General features: G+C 47.4%; 1 protein-coding gene across 1 annotated transcript in view; it reads right to left on the bottom strand.

The window, feature by feature from the left end:
- The window catches only part of LOC134748000 (uncharacterized), a 448054-nt gene that overhangs the window by 333214 nt on the left and 90409 nt on the right, over positions 1–24431 (bottom strand). Inside the window, exons 30-37 of the mRNA XM_063682700.1 lie at positions 24168–24314; positions 23726–23895; positions 22732–22888; positions 18516–18676; positions 12090–18394; positions 11937–12048; positions 11616–11754; positions 548–613 (exon numbers count right to left, since the gene is read on the bottom strand). Of these exons, the coding sequence (XP_063538770.1) occupies positions 548–613; positions 11616–11754; positions 11937–12048; positions 12090–18394; positions 18516–18676; positions 22732–22888; positions 23726–23895; positions 24168–24314 (7257 nt within the window). The remainder of the gene's footprint in view (positions 1–547; positions 614–11615; positions 11755–11936; positions 12049–12089; positions 18395–18515; positions 18677–22731; positions 22889–23725; positions 23896–24167; positions 24315–24431) is intronic.

Here is a 24431-nt window from a genome sequence, read left to right as displayed (position 1 = left end):
ACCTAATTGATTAAAACATGGGGTGGCTAATGCAGGGCTCGGAAACGGTATTTTTTAAAAACCCCGAAATAGCCCAATATTTTGAATTTTTTTATGCTCATTACGTAGGACTGAATCATGTATTTAGGAAACAATTTTGCATTATTAAAACGTCCCATTAGAAATGAAATTATAAACAATAGAACGAAAAAGAACGTTATAATACCGGTATTTTTGTATGGAGCAAATACCGGTTTCCGACCCATGGGCTAATGTTAGTATTCGTCTTAATTATACCTCTATTTTTAACAAAAAAAAACATGTCGCTAAATTGTCAAAATTGAAAATTACTCAGCGTTACGATCGCACTTATTGCGCACGCATGACATGATTCAGCGTAAGTAGCATGAGAAAATCAGTTTACTACAGAATACAGTTATACATGCAGGGAACCATTTCTAAATAACAGGTCTAAAAGATAAAAGCGTTAATGGACATGGACAAATGGTACTTGTAACTTAAACTAGTGATCGCAATCTACAGAAAGTAGAAAAAAATGTATAGTTACCTGCTGCACTTGCGCCTGCATCGGCCCGGCGTCCTGCAGCCGCGCGCCCAGCTCCTCCGAGCGCGCCTGTGCACAAAACACAACATTAACACAACAACAACATAAACACAAAAGAAATCACACGTGCACAACAAAAACAACGCTTCGGCGACCCCGCGCGGAGCACGAGGTACAACAATAATACGGCCGGTATATCAATATCAACATAAAAACACATCACAACATACACAACGGAACGCTTCAGCGGCTTTGCAACTATTTCAGAAGACTGGTCGATATCGTAGCGTTTAATAAACCGTAGCTACATTCAGTAACTTCCAGAATAATTCAAAAACAGAACTTAAAATAAGAAAGCAGGAGTTAAACCGGCGTTTTAAATAATATTGTTCTGTGCACATTTCATATGCTAATTGTCATTCGTATCCTTCGAATTCTTTGTGTAAGTTGCTGAAGGTAATGGCGGTGGTTGATTCGTCAGAACTTTCTTGCACATCTATAAGCTTCATTTTAAGTAAAATATTGTGTTGCAATGCCTAGAGCACTTGCCGGGCTAGCACATGATTGGCGCGAGAGTATCTCGCCGCGACATAGACTACCCGTCCCTCTTTAATTCATACAGTCAGTAAAAGACGGGTAGTCTATCTCGCGGCGAGATACTGTCGCGCCAATCATGTGCTCGGCCTACAGGTTTTACAAAAGCCTATAACAGGACTTAATTAACACTGTGTTTGACTTGATAAAATATTCAAACCCGCGCGGCGCGCACTCGTAAAATTATTAATATCAGCGTAGACGCACCCACGGGCGGGCTTCTTTCACATTCATCCCACTGGTATCAACACGATTGAAACGACAGTCTGGAGACTACGTGAAATTCGGGAAAATATGAAAATCGCGGGAAAGTCGCGAGGAAACGCACGCGTCCACGGCGACCGCGGAAATGCCGCCGACGCCGGCGATACGTTTCGATCTATACTAAAATTACTAAATCGAATGAATTCGGGAATATTTGCATCTGCATCAACAATCCATTATCAACCTTAATCCTGTGTCGAAAGGTTGGAAATCGAATGCCATAGGACGCGGAGATGGGACGCTAGGGAACGGTGGTGTGGAGATGGGACAGGAATATTCGTAGAACTGAAATAGACGCGCGCGCCGCGATAGGATTTTGGATAGATCACAGCTTTCCTTATACGGGAGGGTAAGGATAATTGCTTCCTTATACGGTCAACTGTCTTAATATTACTTATTAATCATTATTTCTGAATTAAATGTGTTGTATTATAAATATATCAAACGATAATGCAGTCCTTTTTGTTCGAATTAACAACATGACAAATATCGTCTGCGTCGAAATATCGGGAGCTCACAAATAATACAAAAGGTAATCACGGTCTATATCCCGGTCAATATAAGTCTAGTGAAACTAACCCTGAATCATTCAAAACTCTAACATGACAAATGTTGTCCAACATTAAGTTTATTGCTTGTAGCTTGAAAGTCCTGTCCACTACCCAAAGGTTGTCGGAAAGAGGTCGTTTTATCTAGCGAAAAGACCGCCTCTTGTCTACCGCTGTTTATAGTTGTAGTTATACTCGTTATTTCCTTTTAGTGTTAATATCTACTACACGTTTACTTGTGTGTTAAAATGTATATTTTACAATAACATTTTAAAAACCGACAATTCTTTCACCATATACATACAATTTACGAAGCGAACTACGAGTCTTCGGCTAGCTATGATTGATTTGCTAATCTAGACTTATATTGACCGGGATATAAACCGTGATTACCTTTTGTAGTGTTTATGAGCTCCCGATATAAGTCTAGTGAAACTAACCGTAAATCAGTTTTGAATGATTCACGGTTAGTTTCACTAGACTTATATTGACCGGGATATAGACCGTGATTACCTTTTGTATTGTTTATGAGCTCCCGATATAAGTCTAATAAAACTAAGCGTGAATCAGAGTTTTGAATGATTCACGGTTAGTTTCACTAGACTTATATTGGCCGGGACGGACCGGAATCGTGATTAGACATAGACATAGACATAATTTATTGGTAATAAGGTATTACAGGTCACAATTTTTTGTTACTTATTTCTACACGTCTTACATCTTTTATTTATATCACTTAAATAAATATATTTTTTTATTAAACAATTACATTACCTTTTGTATTGCGTTGAAACTTGAAAGCGAACGCAGCCGACGCGCAAGAACGAGAGTAGACCGAGCGCGGTCTACACAACTTTGACACCCACCCGCTATCTTCAGTCACCCGTGAACAAGATGCATGTAACTGCGTCGAAATATCCAATACAAAAGGTAATCACGGTCTATATCCCGGTCAATATAAGTCTAGTGTAACCGTGAATCATTCAAAACACGTATTGATTTGCTGATGTTATGTCAGGATGAGCTTTAGCAAAGCTCGGTGCTCAAACACGTTCAGTCTTACTTCCTAGTTCTGGCATTCAGTTTATGCCTCCTCCCATCACAACGTACAGTCGCACTTATATTTACGACCCCTCATCTCGTCTCGTCACACTCAACGAAGATAGCTGTTTAGTGCCCTACGACTTTGCCTGCTCTTAGGGCTGATACAAACGAACTGAAACCCGACTGCACGCAAACTGCAACGTCGACGTTCCCATACAAGTTGCAGTCGGATTGCAGTCCGTCTGTACCGGCCCTTACAGGCGACATCAACCATCAATACAGATGTCGAATGATATTTACCCGGTAGCACAGGGCGGACACGCTATACATCAAAAATCACTTGCGTTTCTATGTGTGAACGGCACGTCTGTGTACGCGTCATGCGTCATAGTGTGAGTAAGTTGCTTAATTAAAAACAGTACTGAGCGGCCGGCAAACGGCCGTCAATCTGCTGTCGCGGGGCGAGGTAACTCGAGTCGGAGCGGGGCGGTGCGTGGCCGTTCTGTATGATAATACTAGTACGGTAGGTTGCCAATTCAATCTTATTTTCTGGTTGTTAAAAGTAGTTTTCCTATGTTCCTTAGTTATAACTAGTTTTTATTTTTCAATCAACTGTTTTAAATATTAATTGCTCCAATTTAGTTTTTGCACTTCCTTGTTAGTAAAGGTTGTGTGGAAGAGATCGCTTTTTAACGCCGCATGTTGTTCCTGTGTAAAATTTTGAGATTATGCAATAAAAAGGATTTGATATCGTAATGTATTATATAGATCAAAATTATTAGAGCAACTGTGTACTTTTAAGCAAGTTGACTTACTTAAATCTGTATCGTTGTATGCGCACGCGACACAATCTCTCCCTCTCGCACGCCCACCCGTCATCGCGTCTCGCTCTAATGGACGCCCGCGGATTGATAGAACCATTAGCGCGGAGTGAGATATCATAAGTAGGAAGTGGGGGTCGCTTCACAAATCAATGGCCGATACGAGTGAATTATTGCGAGGCGAAGAAGTCAATACATTACCAATGTGCTTGATGCAAAACAGATGTAAGCACATGATAGATGTAAGAATAGTGTAAATGGCCACCACAGACACATCACATACTTTCAGTATAAGGGCCGCTTGTATACCTATCTTAATACTGATAACCAAAATAATTAGGGTTATCGATAAAGTGATGTATTCACCACCACCCCCCACCTTTAAAGAAGCTATGGTTATCTGATTGATTAATGTGCCTATATTTGTATTGTATGTTGCTTTATATTTTTCTACTTCTTTCCAATTTTTAGTGTATTTTCCCCATTCCTTTTTGTGTAATATATTATATGTTTATCCTATTAATTTTGTATGTATTTATATCCTTTATCTTTCTGGTACCTTGTTGTACATTTTGCTACATTTGTCACCCTCTTTTCACTTTCTCCTCTCATCTACTCAAAGGTTAACTGGAAGAGATCCCTCAAAGGGATAAGTTCGCCTTTGTACATCTTATTATTTGTACCATGTAATTTTTAATATGTATATTTGTACAATAAAGAGTTTACTACTACTACTACTACCTTCCTCGCGTTATCCCGGCATTTTGCCACGGCTCATGGGAGCCTGGGGTCCGCTTGACAACTAATCCTAAGAATTGACGTAGGCACTAGTTTTTACGAAAGCGACTGCCATCTGACCTTCCAACGAGTTTCAACCCAGAGAGAGATAAAGTGATGTATTACGTGTATTATTTACTTATAGTGGTGGCGTACCACTTTACGTTTTTCCAGTAGTTATAACACTACAAGAAGAATCCATCCTGTCTCTTCAAATAATCAATAGTTATATTCAATTAAAGGACGACTAAAAGTTTTTATTTATATCGAATGTTTTAACACCGTGTCTTGAAAAAGCTGTCGTCTGTGTCTGTGTCTGAATGTCGCTGGTGAAAACTGGCCTGTTTTCAATTTGGTGGTGGTCTATTCTAGACGCGTCCTAACCGACACCTTAGTGACGCCAGTTTGAATTTATGTGACGAATAGTTTGTATTTATTACATGTTTTAACATTAGTGAGTGCAGGTCATTGAACCGGGCCTTAAAGGGCCCTCCGCTACAAATGTCGCCGATGTAAACTGGTGTGTTTACGATTCGGCGGACTATTTCTGGCGCGCCGGGAATAGTGTGTGACGCGGCGTGACGTTGTCTGACGTCGCACGACGTCCTCTTATAAACCAGTTACGTGTTTGGTTTCCGGCTGTTATTGGACAAATCAGTTACGTATTAAATATATTAATAACGGGTCACTCACGTATTTTAAGTCGAAAAACGCTCGACCCGTTATTAATATATTTAATATGTCTGTGTCTCACGGAAGTTTTGTTATTAAAATCAGTTACGTGTTTAATTACCGTCTTTATTATATTTAAATTTAAATTCTGTGTGATTAAACAAACAAGATTTCAACCTAAAAATTTGAGCACCTAAACTCGTGTAGGCCAGTGTTGTTTATGTTATGTAGTTTTGTGGATAATTCTAAAAAAAAAGACAATAGACTTATATGGACCGGGATATAGACCGTGATTACCTTTTGTATGTTTTGCGCAAGAATGAGGGTAGACGGGTAGACTTTGACACCCACCCGCTATCTTCAGTCACCCGTGAACATGATGCATGTAACTGCGTCGAAATATCGGGAGCTTACAAATAATACAAAAGGTAATCACGGTCTATATCCCGGTCAATATAAGTCTAGTGAAACTAACCGTGAATCATTCAAAACTCTAAAAAAGAATGGTTTTGAATGACAATTCAGTAGAGTCATAATTCTACTTACAAATGGTACCTTGGCATTTTTTTGTGAAATAGAGAGCTTTATAAGGAAGCTTTTGTGGAGTATTCTTTACAGTTCAGTCTTTAAGGCTTTTCAGGGAGGTAGTGAACTTTAGTTGGCATTAACTTGGTAATGACGGACGCAAATGTCACCGGCGCGGCGCCGGCGCCATGAATCACCGCGGACGCGGACTAATCACCCGTCAGCGCGGCTCATGGCCCGTGATGCATATGGACGGTTGTCAAAACGCTAATAGGGGATATTACTGCATCGTTCTGCCACCAGAGTGCAGCACTAGCCGTTTTAGTAAACCATAGAGTAACTTATACAGGTTTTTGACAAGTTTTCAGAGATAATAAAATATTTATTTATTTTTTATTTAAACTTTTGTTAGCAACACTGTTTGTAAGGATCATTATTTATTAATAGCTTATATTTTGATCATTTTTACTTTTACGATTAGCTTAAAAAAGAGTATCAGTTGACCCTTACTTGTCACTGGTTCCCGCCATCTTGAATTGTTATTAAAAGGCGGGTACACTGTGACAAGGGGCAGTTCGTGTACAGACGAGTTACAGTGTAGGCGTCTTGGAATATTTATTGTAAATTGGTTGTTATTATGTTGGTAACGAAAGAATAAAGTTAAAATATTGGTACAAGTATTAGTTTTCATCATCAACCCGGTGGTAACCTAACACTTTATTGGACAAATTTACACAAAAAGAGAACAAATGGCGGACTTAAAGCCTTGAGGCATTCTCTACCAGTCAACCATTGGACTAAACAGAGACAGTTTGGTGCAGGATTGTAAAGAGTGGATATGAAAAAGATCCAAGTCAGACCACTATGATACTATACTTACACAAATATACATTAAAAATACATATAAATACCTACATATATATATATATGACATAAATATGACATTGATGCACCAAGGCGGTTTGTTTACAGAGGACCTAGCGGGAAACGCGAATCGGAAATTTCGCTATCTGCCTCTTTATCGCTCGAATATGCAAGTGACAGAGATGTAAGATAAATCAATTTTCTTGTTCCACGATAGTTTCAGATTGTGGTAGTGGCGCCCTGGCGCCCCCTACGCAGAGTTTCGCGTAATATTCCCTATTGATGTTTCAGCAGTTTGAGAAACTACGGAATTGTAAATTGAGACGATGCTTATGATAATGTCCAAAACCATAACGAAACAAAAATAAAATAACATAGAACATGCAAGATTTCCAAGTCTGTCAGCGACTTCGTCTGCGTGGAATGATGATGATTAATAAAACACCGGCCAAGTGCGAGTCGGACTCACGCACCGAGGGTTCCGTACTTTTTAGTATTTGTTGTTATAGCGGCAACAGAAATACCTGTGAAAATTTCAGCTGTCTAGCTATCACGGTTCATGAGATACAGCCTAGTGACAGACAGACGGACAGACGGACAGCGAAGTCTTAGTAATAGGGTCCCGTTTTTACCCTTTGGGTACGGAACCCTAAAAACTACCCAATGTCCTTCCTCGGGCCTCAAATTATTTATACCAAAATGCATCTAGATCGCTTCAGCGTAGTACAGAAAATGAATATCCAATTACCAACTTGGACCCTTAAGATGTAATAGTAGATTGTGTCACAAGGGAGCAAAATGACATATTTACGGCGAGGGCGTATATTGAATCCTGAACGAAGCGAAGGATTCTATAATTGAATCCTGAGCGTAGTGAGGCATTCAAGTGTTAACGCCCAAGGTGGAAATAATTTTGCTACCATGAGACACGTACTATTTTTCACATCACCTATGAGGAAATTGTTATGTTCCAAAATATTATTTTAACCTAAAAATATTCTAAAACCTAAAAAAAATCATGTCCTAGAACAGAAAAGTGCTACTTTGATCCCTCCTAACGGGGAAGAAAAAGCCCCTTTTCGAATAGGTGATGTGAAAAGACATTTCCAACGAAACGACTCGCAAAGCCATTAGCAACACAAAGCAAATTGTTTTACGCGATCACCGCAAACACATTAAATGTTAAATGCAACGATCGAACGAGGAAGCGATCTCCAAACAGACAAACATGTCGACAAAACAACCCCTGTGCAGACCAAATACGGTATACGAGCTAAGTGCATTTCCCGTTCACCGTCCGCTTTTGGTCAAAAATTAACTTTACAACTTTGATTTAAGGTTGAGAACCGCTTAACAAAGCGTGTTTGCAGTTGATGACTTTGTTTTTCTAGTTTGGACCTTAAGGTTGTTATGTAAGGTTGTATTTTGGTTGTACAGGTGGTTGGCTAGATGCCAAGCGTCGCGGCGTCTGACAAATCGCAGCGGACGGTCGCGGGCAAAAGTCGCGTCGCCTACCGTTGGCCGGTACTAAACTATTTTGGAAATTGTTGGGTGTCTTAATGAATTAAGATTAAAGGCGTACCCTAATAAATAATAAAATTTACGTTTGAATATATTTCATATTTTTCTTTGATGTAAATTTGTCGGCAGATATTTTATGACGAAAAAAGACTCCTAAGGTGCTTCTTTCAAAACAAAATAAAAACATACAGAGATTGTTACACTTTTAATAAAAGATCATACTTAATAATTATTAATTAGAGCTTTTTTTTTATTCCACGTCGGTGGCAATCAAGCATACGGCCCGCCTGATGGTAAGCAGTTACCGTAGCCTATGGACGCCTGCAACACCGGAGATATTACACGCGCGTTGCCGACCCTTTAAAGCTTACTAAATATTGTTTAAATTTATGAGTAAATTAACAGTAAATTCTGGAAACTGTAGCTTTTATGCTTTTAACAATAACTGTATTGTGAATGTTGAGACTTTTTTTTGTTCATTATTGATTCCATATTTGTAATTGTTTTTTGTAATATTTGGTTAATTTTATTGCTTGTAAAAATTGACATGTAAAAGTGCCCCTGTGGCCTATTTGCTGAATAAATGTTTGATGTTTGATGTTCTATGGAAACTAAAGAGTTCATTTTGTAGTTTAAAAAAAAGTTATGTAGGTACACAAACACATTGATGTCATTAGACTCATTAGTATTAATTTAAATAGGTTAATTATTCCAATCGCGCGCCATCTACCGGCGTAACCGCGTATGAATAGGGTAACGAATGCCGCAAAGTACTGGCGATATTCCGCTCAACTAAATGCGTTTGGTAGTGCTGCAAATATCCGGTGGGCGACGCTTCCCGATACTTCAATAAAGTTTGAATACTTTTTAGGGTTCCGTACCTCAAAAGAAAAAAACAGAACCCTTATATGATCACTCGTGCGTCTGTCTGTCTGTCTATCTGTCTATCTGTCCGTCTGTCACAGCCTATTTTCTTCGAAACTACTGGACCAATTATGTTGAAATTTGGCATACATATGTAAGTGGGTTTGTGACCCAAAGACGGACATGTAACGTAAACAAATGAATTTTAAACATGGGGGGCACTTTTGAATGATATGCAAGATAGTAAAAATATAAAATAAAGGTTTTCAAACTATATCGCGTTACATATCAAATTACATACATAGCGTAAACAGTTTAAAAGTTATTCTAGAAAATAGGCAAACAATTACTATTCCCCCCCCCCCCACCTTTATCTCCGAAACTACTGGGTCTAAAATTTTGAAAAAAATACACAAAATAGATCTTTACCTATAGTTTACAGGAAAACCTATTAGAAATGTCCAGTCAAGCGTGAGTCGGACTTAATGACTTTTTTTTATGTAATAGGAAGCAAACGAGCAGACGAGCCTTCTGATGGGAAGCATTCATCGCCGCCCATGGACATAAGCAACACCAGAGGACCCACTTATGCGTTGCCCACCTTTGAGAACCCTAAATACCTGCTTCTTGAAGAACCCCATGTTATAGCGCAAGGGAAACACCTCAGAAGGTAGCTCATTCCACAACTTAGTTTTTGATCCGACCCCTACGGGTTTTTAAAGACATTTCACTCACGTTTCACGTAAAAAATACATTGTTTAAATTGCGTAATGTACGGAACCTGGCTAGACCGCCGCTCAAAAGACGTCTAACGCATTGTTCACGCAGCACAATGCAGAAAAAAAAACACCAAATATAAGATTATAAGCTATGCTACGTATACGCTGCGTCAAGTTCCCGTGTGGGGGTCTTTTAAAGCTATATGTAGAGCGCATATTTAATTATACGAACGGGTCTACCGCGATTTAATATCATTGTTTTGACCACAGCTGTAGGCCGAGCACATGATTGACGCGACAGTATCTCGCCGCTAGATAGACTACCCGTCTTTTACTAACTGTATGAATTAAAGGGGGACGGGTAGCCTACGTCGCGGCGAGATACTCTCGCGCCAATCATGTGCTAGCCCGGCTGGTGCAACTCAGCTAAAACGTCGGAATTTAAGGTAAAAACAATGAAATTAAACCGCGGTAGAGGTCGTTCGTATAATTAAATATGTGTTCAAAACATTGTGTTATATTATACAATTATAAATTATGTGGCAGTACTCTAACGCGTCAGGATAGTATACGTGATTTGGGTGTATTAATTGACACAAAACTAACCTTCATCCCTCATATCGACAACATTTTAAATAAGGCTTATAAACAATTAGGGTTTATACTTCGCATTGCTAAACCTTTTCGTAGACCGTTAACTTACAGGATACTTTATAATAGCTACGTCAGAAGCCGCTTGGAATTCGCTTCGGTGGTATGGAATCCCTGCTATGATGTACATAAAAAGAGAATAGAAAGGGTGCAAAAAATATTTATTAAAGCTCTCGAATTCCGAATAAGGGGTAACTACGAAAATTACGCCTCCTCAATTTCAAGACACAACCTTCAACCTCTGTCAAGGCGTTCATGTAATGATCTGATATTTTTATTTAAAATAATAAATAATCTTGTAGATGCCCCTGAACTTCTACATAATATAGGTTTTCGAGTGCCTCGTTGTACAGAACGTGGTTGTCGGAGCAAAATGCTGTTCAGTGTTGGGACAAGTCGCACTAAATATGCACAGCAATCATATATTAAACGCGCATGCAGGTTGTATAATGAAAAGTGTATGAACGCGGATATATTTGGCAGTTCGTTAGGGTTATTAAAGAAGAAAGTTTATTCTTTATTAAATTAGTATTAAAGCTAGGTTAAGTTATCTCATTATTTGTTAATTTCACTGTTGTCTCAGATAGCATTTCATAGTATTAAGTTTTATTAAAAATTTACACACAGGAAACTATAGGTCTACATTGTAATAAATTCTAGCTGTCAGCTTATTCACCTACATGTTTTATAAGACTGTTTGTTTCTAAATAAAAAATAAATAAATAAATAAAAAACGCGAGAGTAAAGTGTTATATATGTAGAGAGATCGGGCTGTATCGGAAGGTAGCCTAGGGAAAATCCAGGATACTTTCTTCCAAGTTTGTGCTTCAGTTGAGATCAGTTGAAGCGGTTGAATCTAGTATGAGAGTGGTGAAATAACTGCAACACTTGGCCTTTTCGACGCCGTGTCAAACACGAAAGCTGTTCGGACACCACAACTGAAATTGAACTTTATGCACATGCACGTAGATCTATGTCGCTCTGTGGTCTGTGACGGATTAATCAGTCTTTGGCATTGGACCTGCGGTGCCGATATATCCGTCATTAGCGTCCAAAAGGTTAATTGACCATCAGTGAACTTTTAACAGTGTGATCAATAAATTAGCTAATTGAAGTTGTATTGCTGGTTCGTTAATCTTGTTTTTGCCAAGAAGAAATGCAAAACCATTTGAATGAATAAGTGAAATAGATGTACAAGTATTCGTACCTTAACGAGGCTGAGTCGCACGGACAGACTAGTTCGGTCCGAGGGGTTGGCGCTAGTAGTATCTAACAGCGCCCGGACGCCCGCCAGGGATTCTTCGGCGTCCCGCGGGGAATCCCGGGATGTCTCAAGCGAAGATACCCTGTAAGGAAAACAAAAGTAAGGTTTTCTTTCTAGTGAACTATTAACGGCTAACCTCATGATATCTGAGCCACCCGGTGTCGCGTTGCATAAAATAATTCGGTCCGTTTTTTAATAGTGTAAATTTGAATCTATAGCGCGTGCGGCCGACACAGCGCGCGTTAGTATAGACTATAGACTCACTTGTGCTGCAGCGCTTGCAGGTCAGCGGCCGCCTTGAGCCACCTCGCCAGCAGCTGCTCGAGCTGGTCCTGCACGCCCCGCGCCAGCGCGCCGCCGCACGCGCCCAGCACGTGCGGCCGACACAGCGCGCGTTAGTATAGACTATAGACTCACTTGTGCTGCAGCGCTTGCAGGTCAGCGGCCGCCTTGAGCCACCTCGCCAGCAGCTGCTCGAGCTGGTCCTGCACGCCCCGCGCCAGCGCGCCGCCGCACGCGCCCAGCACGTGCGGCCGACACAGCGCGCGTTAGTATAGACTATAGACTCACTTGTGCTGCAGCGCTTGCAGGTCAGCGGCCGCCTTGAGCCACCTCGCCAGCAGCTGCTCGAGCTGGTCCTGCACGCCCCGCGCCAGCGCGCCGCCGCACGCGCCCAGCACGTGCGGCCGACACAGCGCGCGTTAGTATAGACTATAGACTCACTTGTGCTGCAGCGCTTGCAGGTCAGCGGCCGCCTTGAGCCACCTCGCCAGCAGCTGCTCGAGCTGGTCCTGCACGCCCCGCGCCAGCGCGCCGCCGCACGCGCCCAGCACGTGCGGCCGACACAGCGCGCGTTAGTATAGACTATAGACTCACTTGTGCTGCAGCGCTTGCAGGTCAGCGGCCGCCTTGAGCCACCTCGCCAGCAGCTGCTCGAGCTGGTCCTGCACGCCCCGCGCCAGCGCGCCGCCGCACGCGCCCAGCACGTGCGGCCGACACAGCGCGCGTTAGTATAGACTATAGACTCACTTGTGCTGCAGCGCTTGCAGGTCAGCGGCCGCCTTGAGCCACCTCGCCAGCAGCTGCTCGAGCTGGTCCTGCACGCCCCGCGCCAGCGCGCCGCCGCACGCGCCCAGCACGTGCGGCCGACACAGCGCGCGTTAGTATAGACTATAGACTCACTTGTGCTGCAGCGCTTGCAGGTCAGCGGCCGCCTTGAGCCACCTCGCCAGCAGCTGCTCGAGCTGGTCCTGCACGCCCCGCGCCAGCGCGCCGCCGCACGCGCCCAGCACGTGCGGCCGACACAGCGCGCGTTAGTATAGACTATAGACTCACTTGTGCTGCAGCGCTTGCAGGTCAGCGGCCGCCTTGAGCCACCTCGCCAGCAGCTGCTCGAGCTGGTCCTGCACGCCCCGCGCCAGCGCGCCGCCGCACGCGCCCAGCACGTGCGGCCGACACAGCGCGCGTTAGTATAGACTATAGACTCACTTGTGCTGCAGCGCTTGCAGGTCAGCGGCCGCCTTGAGCCACCTCGCCAGCAGCTGCTCGAGCTGGTCCTGCACGCCCCGCGCCAGCGCGCCGCCGCACGCGCCCAGCACGTGCGGCCGACACAGCGCGCGTTAGTATAGACTATAGACTCACTTGTGCTGCAGCGCTTGCAGGTCAGCGGCCGCCTTGAGCCACCTCGCCAGCAGCTGCTCGAGCTGGTCCTGCACGCCCCGCGCCAGCGCGCCGCCGCACGCGCCCAGCACGTGCGGCCGACACAGCGCGCGTTAGTATAGACTATAGACTCACTTGTGCTGCAGCGCTTGCAGGTCAGCGGCCGCCTTGAGCCACCTCGCCAGCAGCTGCTCGAGCTGGTCCTGCACGCCCCGCGCCAGCGCGCCGCCGCACGCGCCCAGCACGTGCGGCCGACACAGCGCGCGTTAGTATAGACTATAGACTCACTTGTGCTGCAGCGCTTGCAGGTCAGCGGCCGCCTTGAGCCACCTCGCCAGCAGCTGCTCGAGCTGGTCCTGCACGCCCCGCGCCAGCGCGCCGCCGCACGCGCCCAGCACGTGCGGCCGACACAGCGCGCGTTAGTATAGACTATAGACTCACTTGTGCTGCAGCGCTTGCAGGTCAGCGGCCGCCTTGAGCCACCTCGCCAGCAGCTGCTCGAGCTGGTCCTGCACGCCCCGCGCCAGCGCGCCGCCGCACGCGCCCAGCACGTGCGGCCGACACAGCGCGCGTTAGTATAGACTATAGACTCACTTGTGCTGCAGCGCTTGCAGGTCAGCGGCCGCCTTGAGCCACCTCGCCAGCAGCTGCTCGAGCTGGTCCTGCACGCCCCGCGCCAGCGCGCCGCCGCACGCGCCCAGCACGTGCGGCCGACACAGCGCGCGTTAGTATAGACTATAGACTCACTTGTGCTGCAGCGCTTGCAGGTCAGCGGCCGCCTTGAGCCACCTCGCCAGCAGCTGCTCGAGCTGGTCCTGCACGCCCCGCGCCAGCGCGCCGCCGCACGCGCCCAGCACGTGCGGCCGACACAGCGCGCGTTAGTATAGACTATAGACTCACTTGTGCTGCAGCGCTTGCAGGTCAGCGGCGGCCTTGAGCCACCTCGCCAGCAGCTGCTCGAGCTGGTCCTGCACGCCCCGCGCCAGCGCGCCGCCGCACGCGCCCAGCACGTGCGGCCGACACAGCGCGCGTTAGTATAGACTATAGACTCACTTGTGCTGCAGCGCTTGCAGGTCAGCGGCGGCCTTGAGCCACCTCGCCAGCAGCTGCTCGAGCTGGTCCTGCACGCCCCGCGCCAGCGCGCCGCCGCACGCGCCCAGCACGTGCGGCCGACACAGCGCGCGTTAGTATAGACTATAGACTCACTTGTGCTGCAGCGCTTGCAGGTCAGCGGCGGCCTTGAGCCACCTCGCCAGCAGCTGCTCGAGCTGGTCCTGCACGCCCCGCGCCAGCGCGCCGCCGCACGCGCCCAGCACGTGCGGCCGACACAGCGCGCGTTAGTATAGACTATAGACTCACTTGTGCTGCAGCGCTTGCAGGTCAGCGGCGGCCTTGAGCCACCTCGCCAGCAGCTGCTCGAGCTGGTCCTGCACGCCCCGCGCCAGCGCGCCGCCGCACGCGCCCAGCACGTGCGGCCGACACAGCGCGCGTTAGTATAGACTATAGACTCACTTGTGCTGCAGCGCTTGCAGGTCAGCGGCGGCCTTGAGCCACCTCGCCAGCAGCTGCTCGAGCTGGTCCTGCACGCCCCGCGCCAGCGCGCCGCCGCACGCGCCCAGCACGTGCGGCCGACACAGCGCGCGTTAGTATAGACTATAGACTCACTTGTGCTGCAGCGCTTGCAGATCAGCGGCGGCCTTGAGCCACCTCGCCAGCAGCTGCTCGAGCTGGTCCTGCACGCCCCGCGCCAGCGCGCCGCCGCACGCGCCCAGCACGTGCGGCCGACACAGCGCGCGTTAGTATAGACTATAGACTCACTTGTGCTGCAGCGCTTGCAGGTCAGCGGCGGCCTTGAGCCACCTCGCCAGCAGCTGCTCGAGCTGGTCCTGCACGCCCCGCGCCAGCGCGCCGCCGCACGCGCCCAGCACGTGCGGCCGACACAGCGCGCGTTAGTATAGACTATAGACTCACTTGTGCTGCAGCGCTTGCAGGTCAGCGGCCGCCTTGAGCCACCTCGCCAGCAGCTGCTCGAGCTGGTCCTGCACGCCCCGCGCCAGCGCGCCGCCGCACGCGCCCAGCACGTGCGGCCGACACAGCGCGCGTTAGTATAGACTATAGACTCACTTGTGCTGCAGCGCTTGCAGGTCAGCGGCGGCCTTGAGCCACCTCGCCAGCAGCTGCTCGAGCTGGTCCTGCACGCCCCGCGCCAGCGCGCCGCCGCACGCGCCCAGCACGTGCGGCCGACACAGCGCGCGTTAGTATAGACTATAGACTCACTTGTGCTGCAGCGCTTGCAGGTCAGCGGCGGCCTTGAGCCACCTCGCCAGCAGCTGCTCGAGCTGGTCCTGCACGCCCCGCGCCAGCGCGCCGCCGCACGCGCCCAGCACGTGCGGCCGACACAGCGCGCGTTAGTATAGACTATAGACTCACTTGTGCTGCAGCGCTTGCAGGTCAGCGGCCGCCTTGAGCCACCTCGCCAGCAGCTGCTCGAGCTGGTCCTGCACGCCCCGCGCCAGCGCGCCGCCGCACGCGCCCAGCACGTGCGGCCGACACAGCGCGCGTTAGTATAGACTATAGACTCACTTGTGCTGCAGCGCTTGCAGGTCAGCGGCGGCCTTGAGCCACCTCGCCAGCAGCTGCTCGAGCTGGTCCTGCACGCCCCGCGCCAGCGCGCCGCCGCACGCGCCCAGCACGTGCGGCCGACACAGCGCGCGTTAGTATAGACTATAGACTCACTTGTGCTGCAGCGCTTGCAGGTCAGCGGCGGCCTTGAGCCACCTCGCCAGCAGCTGCTCGAGCTGGTCCTGCACGCCCCGCGCCAGCGCGCCGCCGCACGCGCCCAGCACGTGCGGCCGACACAGCGCGCGTTAGTATAGACTATAGACTCACTTGTGCTGCAGCGCTTGCAGGTCAGCGGCGGCCTTGAGCCACCTCGCCAGCAGCTGCTCGAGCTGGTCCTGCACGCCCCGCGCCAGCGCGCCGCCGCACGCGCCCAGCACGTGCGGCCGACACAGCGCGCGTTAGTATAGACTATAGACTCACTTGTGCTGCAGCGCTTGCAGATCAGCGGCGGCCTTGAGCCACCTCGCCAGCAGCTGCTCGAGCTGGTCCTGCACGCCCCGCGCCAGCGCGCCGCCGCACGCGCCCAGCACGTGCGGCCGACACAGCGCGCGTTAGTATAGACTATAGACTCACTTGTGCTGCAGCGCTTGCAGGTCAGCGGCGGCCTTGAGCCACCTCGCCAGCAGCTGCTCGAGCTGGTCCTGCACGCCCCGCGCCAGCGCGCCGCCGCACGCGCCCAGCACGTGCGGCCGACACAGCGCGCGTTAGTATAGACTATAGACTCACTTGTGCTGCAGCGCTTGCAGGTCAGCGGCGGCCTTGAGCCACCTCGCCAGCAGCTGCTCGAGCTGGTCCTGCACGCCCCGCGCCAGCGCGCCGCCGCACGCGCCCAGCACGTGCGGCCGACACAGCGCGCGTTAGTATAGACTATAGACTCACTTGTGCTGCAGCGCTTGCAGGTCAGCGGCCGCCTTGAGCCACCTCGCCAGCAGCTGCTCGAGCTGGTCCTGCACGCCCCGCGCCAGCGCGCCGCCGCACGCGCCCAGCACGTGCGGCCGACACAGCGCGCGTTAGTATAGACTATAGACTCACTTGTGCTGCAGCGCTTGCAGGTCAGCGGCGGCCTTGAGCCACCTCGCCAGCAGCTGCTCGAGCTGGTCCTGCACGCCCCGCGCCAGCGCGCCGCCGCACGCGCCCAGCACGTGCGGCCGACACAGCGCGCGTTAGTATAGACTATAGACTCACTTGTGCTGCAGCGCTTGCAGGTCAGCGGCGGCCTTGAGCCACCTCGCCAGCAGCTGCTCGAGCTGGTCCTGCACGCCCCGCGCCAGCGCGCCGCCGCACGCGCCCAGCACGTGCGGCCGACACAGCGCGCGTTAGTATAGACTATAGACTCACTTGTGCTGCAGCGCTTGCAGGTCAGCGGCCGCCTTGAGCCACCTCGCCAGCAGCTGCTCGAGCTGGTCCTGCACGCCCCGCGCCAGCGCGCCGCCGCACGCGCCCAGCACGTGCGGCCGACACAGCGCGCGTTAGTATAGACTATAGACTCACTTGTGCTGCAGCGCTTGCAGGTCAGCGGCCGCCTTGAGCCACCTCGCCAGCAGCTGCTCGAGCTGGTCCTGCACGCCCCGCGCCAGCGCGCCGCCGCACGCGCCCAGCACGTGCGGCCGACACAGCGCGCGTTAGTATAGACTATAGACTCACTTGTGCTGCAGCGCTTGCAGGTCAGCGGCCGCCTTGAGCCACCTCGCCAGCAGCTGCTCGAGCTGGTCCTGCACGCCCCGCGCCAGCGCGCCGCCGCACGCGCCCAGCACGTGCGGCCGACACAGCGCGCGTTAGTATAGACTATAGACTCACTTGTGCTGCAGCGCTTGCAGGTCAGCGGCCGCCTTGAGCCACCTCGCCAGCAGCTGCTCGAGCTGGTCCTGCACGCCCCGCGCCAGCGCGCCGCCGCACGCGCCCAGCACGTGCGGCCGACACAGCGCGCGTTAGTATAGACTATAGACTCACTTGTGCTGCAGCGCTTGCAGGTCAGCGGCCGCCTTGAGCCACCTCGCCAGCAGCTGCTCGAGCTGGTCCTGCACGCCCCGCGCCAGCGCGCCGCCGCACGCGCCCAGCACGTGCGGCCGACACAGCGCGCGTTAGTATAGACTATAGACTCACTTGTGCTGCAGCGCTTGCAGGTCAGCGGCCGCCTTGAGCCACCTCGCCAGCAGCTGCTCGAGCTGGTCCTGCACGCCCCGCGCCAGCGCGCCGCCGCACGCGCCCAGCACGTGCGGCCGACACAGCGCGCGTTAGTATAGACTATAGACTCACTTGTGCTGCAGCGCTTGCAGGTCAGCGGCCGCCTTGAGCCACCTCGCCAGCAGCTGCTCGAGCTGGTCCTGCACGCCCCGCGCCAGCGCGCCGCCGCACGCGCCCAGCACGTGCGGCCGACACAGCGCGCGTTAGTATAGACTATAGACTCACTTGTGCTGCAGCGCTTGCAGGTCAGCGGCCGCCTTGAGCCACCTCGCCAGCAGCTGCTCGAGCTGGTCCTGCACGCCCCGCGCCAGCGCGCCGCCGCACGCGCCCAGCACGTGCGGCCGACACAGCGCGCGTTAGTATAGACTATAGACTCACTTGTGCTGCAGCGCTTGCAGGTCAGCGGCCGCCTTGAGCCACCTCGCCAGCAGCTGCTCGAGCTGGTCCTGCACGCCCCGCGCCAGCGCGCCGCCGCACGCGCCCAGCACGGCGCGCCCGCCGGCACGCGCGGCCGACACGGCGCTCGCTCGTGCTGTCATCTGTCATATAAAGCAACAAATAGTTGATCGAGCAAGTGTGGCGGACCACCGGAGTCGGTCAACTAGCCTCGCTGCGCGAACAGTTGAGAATAGCAGAACCGACTCCGCGACTCGCGACCGGTTTGGAATACGTATACAGCGGCCGGCGCTCGCGCCGCTCCGGCAGTGCGATCCCATCCGCGACGGCGATTGCACGCTTCTTTTCTGCTACCGATCCGCTTTAAACGCGAGTGCAGTGCTTACGCCTATTTTATTATTTTTATGTTATTCAGATTCAGATTTTTTATTTGTAAACATACATTAGTAAAGTTTACACGCCAATGTCTTTCGTGTTCCTTTCTTCTGACTGTAATATGTGTTTCTATGTTCTTGTGCCTGAGCTTTCTTCCCGCTTGTAACTGTACAGTCGCCATCAGATATATCGGAGCGGCCGAGGCTTTCACAAATATCTGAACACACCTCTATTGTCAAGGCGTTAGAGTGCGTGTTCAGATATTTTTGAGCACCTTGGCCGCTCCGATATATCTGATGGCGACTGTACTTAAGACAATAAAATAATACATAGCGTGTCTACAACGGACTTATTATTTAGACGCCCGGTAGGCGCCCTATACAAGCACGAAGCGCGTCCGTTTCAGCTTGGACAAAAATGCTTTCGTATACCGGTTGTCCGACTGTTCTACCTAAATAGTCACGTAAATGAAGTGAGAAGGTTCAATTCAATAGTTTTTATTTTATTTTTTAATGGCGTTTCATCATTGGGTGTCCCGAGGTCTAGCTCAAGGAGCCCCAAGTTTAGTGTGAAAATATATTTTTATAATATGTATATTCTAATTTTAACCCATTCAGGGCCAGCGACTCAGCTTATGTGTCATGCTCAAACAGTTCCGAAGGGCCAGTGACTCGCATGTGAGTCATAAATAAATCCTGTTTAAAACATAAACGAAACGTAATTTGACGTAACTACGTAAGTATCAATTTTTATGAGGTATATTAGGACAAAAAAATTATAAATATTTTTTTTTTTAATGAAAACAGGATCTAGAATATTCAAGTTTGGTCTACTATCAGTGCAAATTGCAATATAGTAAATATACTGAATTTCTAGATACATGCGTGTTGCAAGCAAACAGAAAAATCCACATTTAAAAGATACCAAATACATAGGTATATACTTATTTTAGAAGTTATTGACATGGCTCAAGGTATGGGTCACCGTGGCCTGGCGCTACTTGTAAAAACTACAAAAGTTTCCGTAGCAGGCTAAAATAACCTTTATTGGCTGGTTTTAAAGCTTTTTTTCATGTTAAAGCTGTTTGATATTGTACCATTTTACAACCGATTACTGTTTGGATGATGGTAAGCAACATTTTGTGGGGACCAAACCGTAGTATAATAATATTTTGTTTTGTATGAGGGGTAAGGCAACGAGGATTTTCTCCCATTGAATGTCCCCAGGTAGCAGTGACGCCAGTGACGTCAGTGACGTCATAATGACTTCATAACGACGTCATTTATACGTCATAATGACGTAACGGATGTCAATATTTGGCGATCGTTGTATTGTATATTAGGCAATTACCTACTAACAATCATGTTAAGATCCTTTTTTTCGTTTCAATATAAAACGAGGCGGTTAAAACATTCACCACTAACTAATAGGTAGAAATAGAAATAGAAATAATTTTATTTGCAGAAAATAGGGTACAATAATTGTCTTAGGTTAAATGTACATTACATACAATCGTTTCACCTTCTTCAGCTGTTTAAACAGCATGCAAATTTACACATCGTTAATAATAAATTAAACCATACAAATAAAAAACTATAAGGTACAGGAGTTAATTTTGCAAGCATACATTATTTTAATTTAACTTTAAGGATAATACATTAGGCTAAAAATATAAAGAACTAACAACAGAAAATTAAACATTATGTCCAATTAGTGAAATCATCATTTTACTCTTTATAGGCAATATAATCACAAATGTTGTAGAAGCAGTGATCAAGAAGCCATTTCCTTAGAGTTGTGTTAAACTTATTGTCTTCAAGTGATTTTATTTGAACAGGTAAATTATTATAGATTTTTATACTCATGTTATAAGCATTTTTTCTGTATATATCTGTCATACATCGTGGCTGATGTAAGATATCTTTGTATTGTGTTCTTAGGTTAAGTGAACACATGTCTGTACGCTTTTGGAAATATTTTGGGTATTTCTTTGAAAAATTACAAATTTTCAATATATACATACAAACTAGAGGTAATTTAAAACTAATACGGGACTTAATCGCGTGCAAACTTACGTTTATTTATGGCCTGACGTTTCGAACGTGACGTTACGTTCGTGGTCACAGGCAGACTGGCGAGGAATTGTATCAACATCTTCTTGCCGTGCGGGTTTTGCGAACTACCCGCACTTGATCTTGATTATTAACTTGTACGCTAGGGTTGTCACTTTGCCTACACACAACACTCACGACATCCAAAAAGTGGAAGACGAAGTGGAGCAATTACTCCGGTATCTCAATTCCATTCGTCCTAAGGTAAAATTCACATATGAATTGAAATCGGAACGCAGTCTGCCTTTTCTAGACGTAAAATATGAGTGAAAATCGTGTTAGCTTAAATCAGTATAGCTAGAGGTAATATGCTCATCTGTTTAAAAGGTATTGTATTATCATAATAGTGTGTGACAAATATTTACGAGTTTACTTAAATATCTTCGTGGTTTCTACGGCAGATTAGAAAGTAAGTACTATAATACATTTTAAGTGCTGTATTGCTACTAATATTAATATAATGGCGTTTACCAATTGGTCCCATTACGTGAGTTAATTTATTAGATTTTTTTATTTTCCTACTAATTCCTACAAGTTTCTTAGCGTTACGGGTGTTGTAATTAGAACCCATCTCTCTCGTTTTAAAGGAGTCTAAGTTTCCCCTCACGTATATAGCTAATACTTATTGAGACAATTGTAACAACCCCAAATACAATTAGTTTACAAACACGGCAAGTTTTAAACGTCAATCTTCTATGAAATTATGACGTTTAACTTCGCTGCCAACTTAGCTTGGTCTGACAGTAAAAGCTTGTAGAGAGTAAAAATGTTCATTCCCACAAACTGCAATAATTAGTTTTCTTTTGTTGATAGGCACAGAAAAAGAGGTGGTTAGTAAAAATGTTGCATAATGTTGTTCAACTGGCCGGCTTCATAAGCGGCGATGTATTGCGCGCCAGGCTTGAGACTCATAAGCTGAGTCATACGTTTTAGCTAAAAACGGTTTGTATGGTGGATGTACGCTCGGCGGTTCATGGCCATGAATGGGTTAAGGTATTTTTTTATGGGCCACTAGTTGCCTGAAATATTTTTTTTTTTTTTTTTTTCATTTTTCATAAAACTTATACATGTAAACCGACAACACCGATCAAAAAATGTGCTGTTTCAATCGCATCAATGTTCGCGATAAAACTTGTATTGTACCTTTATAACATTCTAATCTGGTGATAAAAAACCTGCGAGTCGGACTTGCGCACCGAGGGTTCCGTACTTTTTAGTATTTGTTGTTATAGCGGCAACAGAAATACATCATCTGTGAAAATTTTAACTGTCTAGCTATCACGACTCATGAGATACAGCCTGGTGACAGACAGACGGACAGCGGAGTCTTAGTAATAGGGTTCTGTTTTTACCCTTTGGGTACGGAACCCTAAAAATGATATCATAATTTACTATTTTGAAGTGCTGGTGGCCTAGCGGTAAGAGCTTGCGACTTGCAATCCGGAGGTCGCGGGTTCAAACCCTGGCACGAGCCGGCCGAAAAACTCATTGGTACGAACCAATGAGTTTTTCGAAACTTATGTACGAAATATTATTTGATATTTACCAGTCGCTTTTCGGTGAAGGAAAACATCGCGAGGAAACCGGACTAAACCCAATAAGGCCCAGTTTGCCCTCTGGGTTGGAAGCTCAGATGGCAGTCGCTTTCGTAAAAACTAGTACCCACGCCAATTCCTGGAATAAGTTGCCAAGCCGTTACCAAAAAATCATACCTGCTGTTCAAGATCTCTCAGCTTCTGCTTCAAATCCTTGAGAGGTTCTTGACTACTCCGGGCCTGCTGCAATGAGCGCTCGGCGTTGTCTAACCAGGCTCCGCACGCTTCTAGCGCCGCGTATAAAGCTGCCCATTCTGCTTGGCAGCGAGTCCATCTACAAGGTATAAGCATATTATTATAACCTAACAAAAAAGCTTCAGAACCATAAACCTAAACATATATATTTAGTATTGTATGTATGTATGTATGTTGCTTTATTTTATGTGTAGACAATATATTAAATAGTTTACTTTTTTAAATATTAATTTGTACATCCTGTAAGTTTGTCTATCTGACCTGGCTATAGTTTTCCACTCATCTACTCGAAGGTTAGCTGGAAGAGATTCCTTATAGGGATAAGTTTGCCTTTGTTCTTCCATTACTGTAATTTATTTTTGTAAACCTATGTTTTGTACAATAAAGTGATTACTACTACTACTGCTACTGCTACTGCTACTGCTACTGCTACTGCTACTGCTACTGCTACTGCTACTGCTACTGCTACTGCTACTGCTACTGCTACTGCTACTGCTACTGCTACTGCTACTGCTACTGCTACTGCTACTGCTACTGCTACTGCTACTGCTACTGCTACTACTACTACTAAACAGCAACATATACAAATTGTTGAGAAAGAGTTGTAATTTTCTAGGTTTCCGGGGTCGTATCAGAAAAATTTAACTAATAGTACATTATTATCGTGACGAGGAATGGTGGTATTTGCTGATTGAGTATAAAATTTTAACGGACCTTGAGAGGTATTAAATATATTAACAACGGGTCACTCGCGTATTTTAAATCGAAAAACGCTCGAGTGAAACATGTCGAGCGTTTTTCGACTTAAAATGCGTGAGTGACCCGTTATTAATATATTTAATATGTCTGTGTCTCACGGAAGTTTTGGACCTTGAGAGGGGTGGGAAATGTGATATAAGCGACATATGTTGCAAACCTCTCGCGGCGCTCTTTGTAGTTGTCCTTAAGCGCTGTCCACTCGGTTTGTAGTTTGCGTCGCACTCGTGTCGCTTGAGCGTTGTCGCTCGGTTGCTGGTTGAGCGAAGTGAACACGCTCTCAGTTTCAGCCACCACGGCCTCCAGTTCTGAGATGGACGACTTCACTTTCTGTTACAGACAAGTAAAAACATGCGTCTAAACGGTATTTTTTTTAAATGGGACAAAATGACAAAATCACTGATTTAAACTTTCACGATTTTTACTCATTATTATTCACAACGACGGGACTTAATCGCGTAAATTAAATTTACCTCCGACGTTTCGAGGACGGCGTTAAAACTTAGTTTACGCGATTAAGTCCCGTCGTTGTGAATAATAGTGACAAAATCATCCCACGGTTATTTCTCTAACACACAGGAGAGAATAGTGTATGTACTAACCGCTAAAGCGTCCTCTTGTAAAGGAAACTCGTCGTAATCCCTCGTGCCGAGCGGCGGCGCCTGCAGTGAGCGCGCGACGGCGGCGACACGTTCACGACACCGATTCGCGCGCGTTACGTACTCGCCACATAGCGCTTCGCTTGCGTCCTGTCAAATAGGAAAAGTTTGACATTTCTCTTCAGTCTCGGGTGTCGTTTTCTAGGTTTTTGGGGACATGAATCCAGTAAATAGCGTGGTTATTATATTAATACCGTACAAAGGAAC

This window comes from Cydia strobilella, chromosome 1 (assembly GCF_947568885.1).
Source record: "Cydia strobilella chromosome 1, ilCydStro3.1, whole genome shotgun sequence".
Lineage (NCBI taxonomy): Eukaryota > Metazoa > Arthropoda > Insecta > Lepidoptera > Tortricidae > Cydia > Cydia strobilella.
Note: the sequence above shows the minus strand (reverse complement) of the source record. Positions and strands in the feature narration are given on the sequence as shown.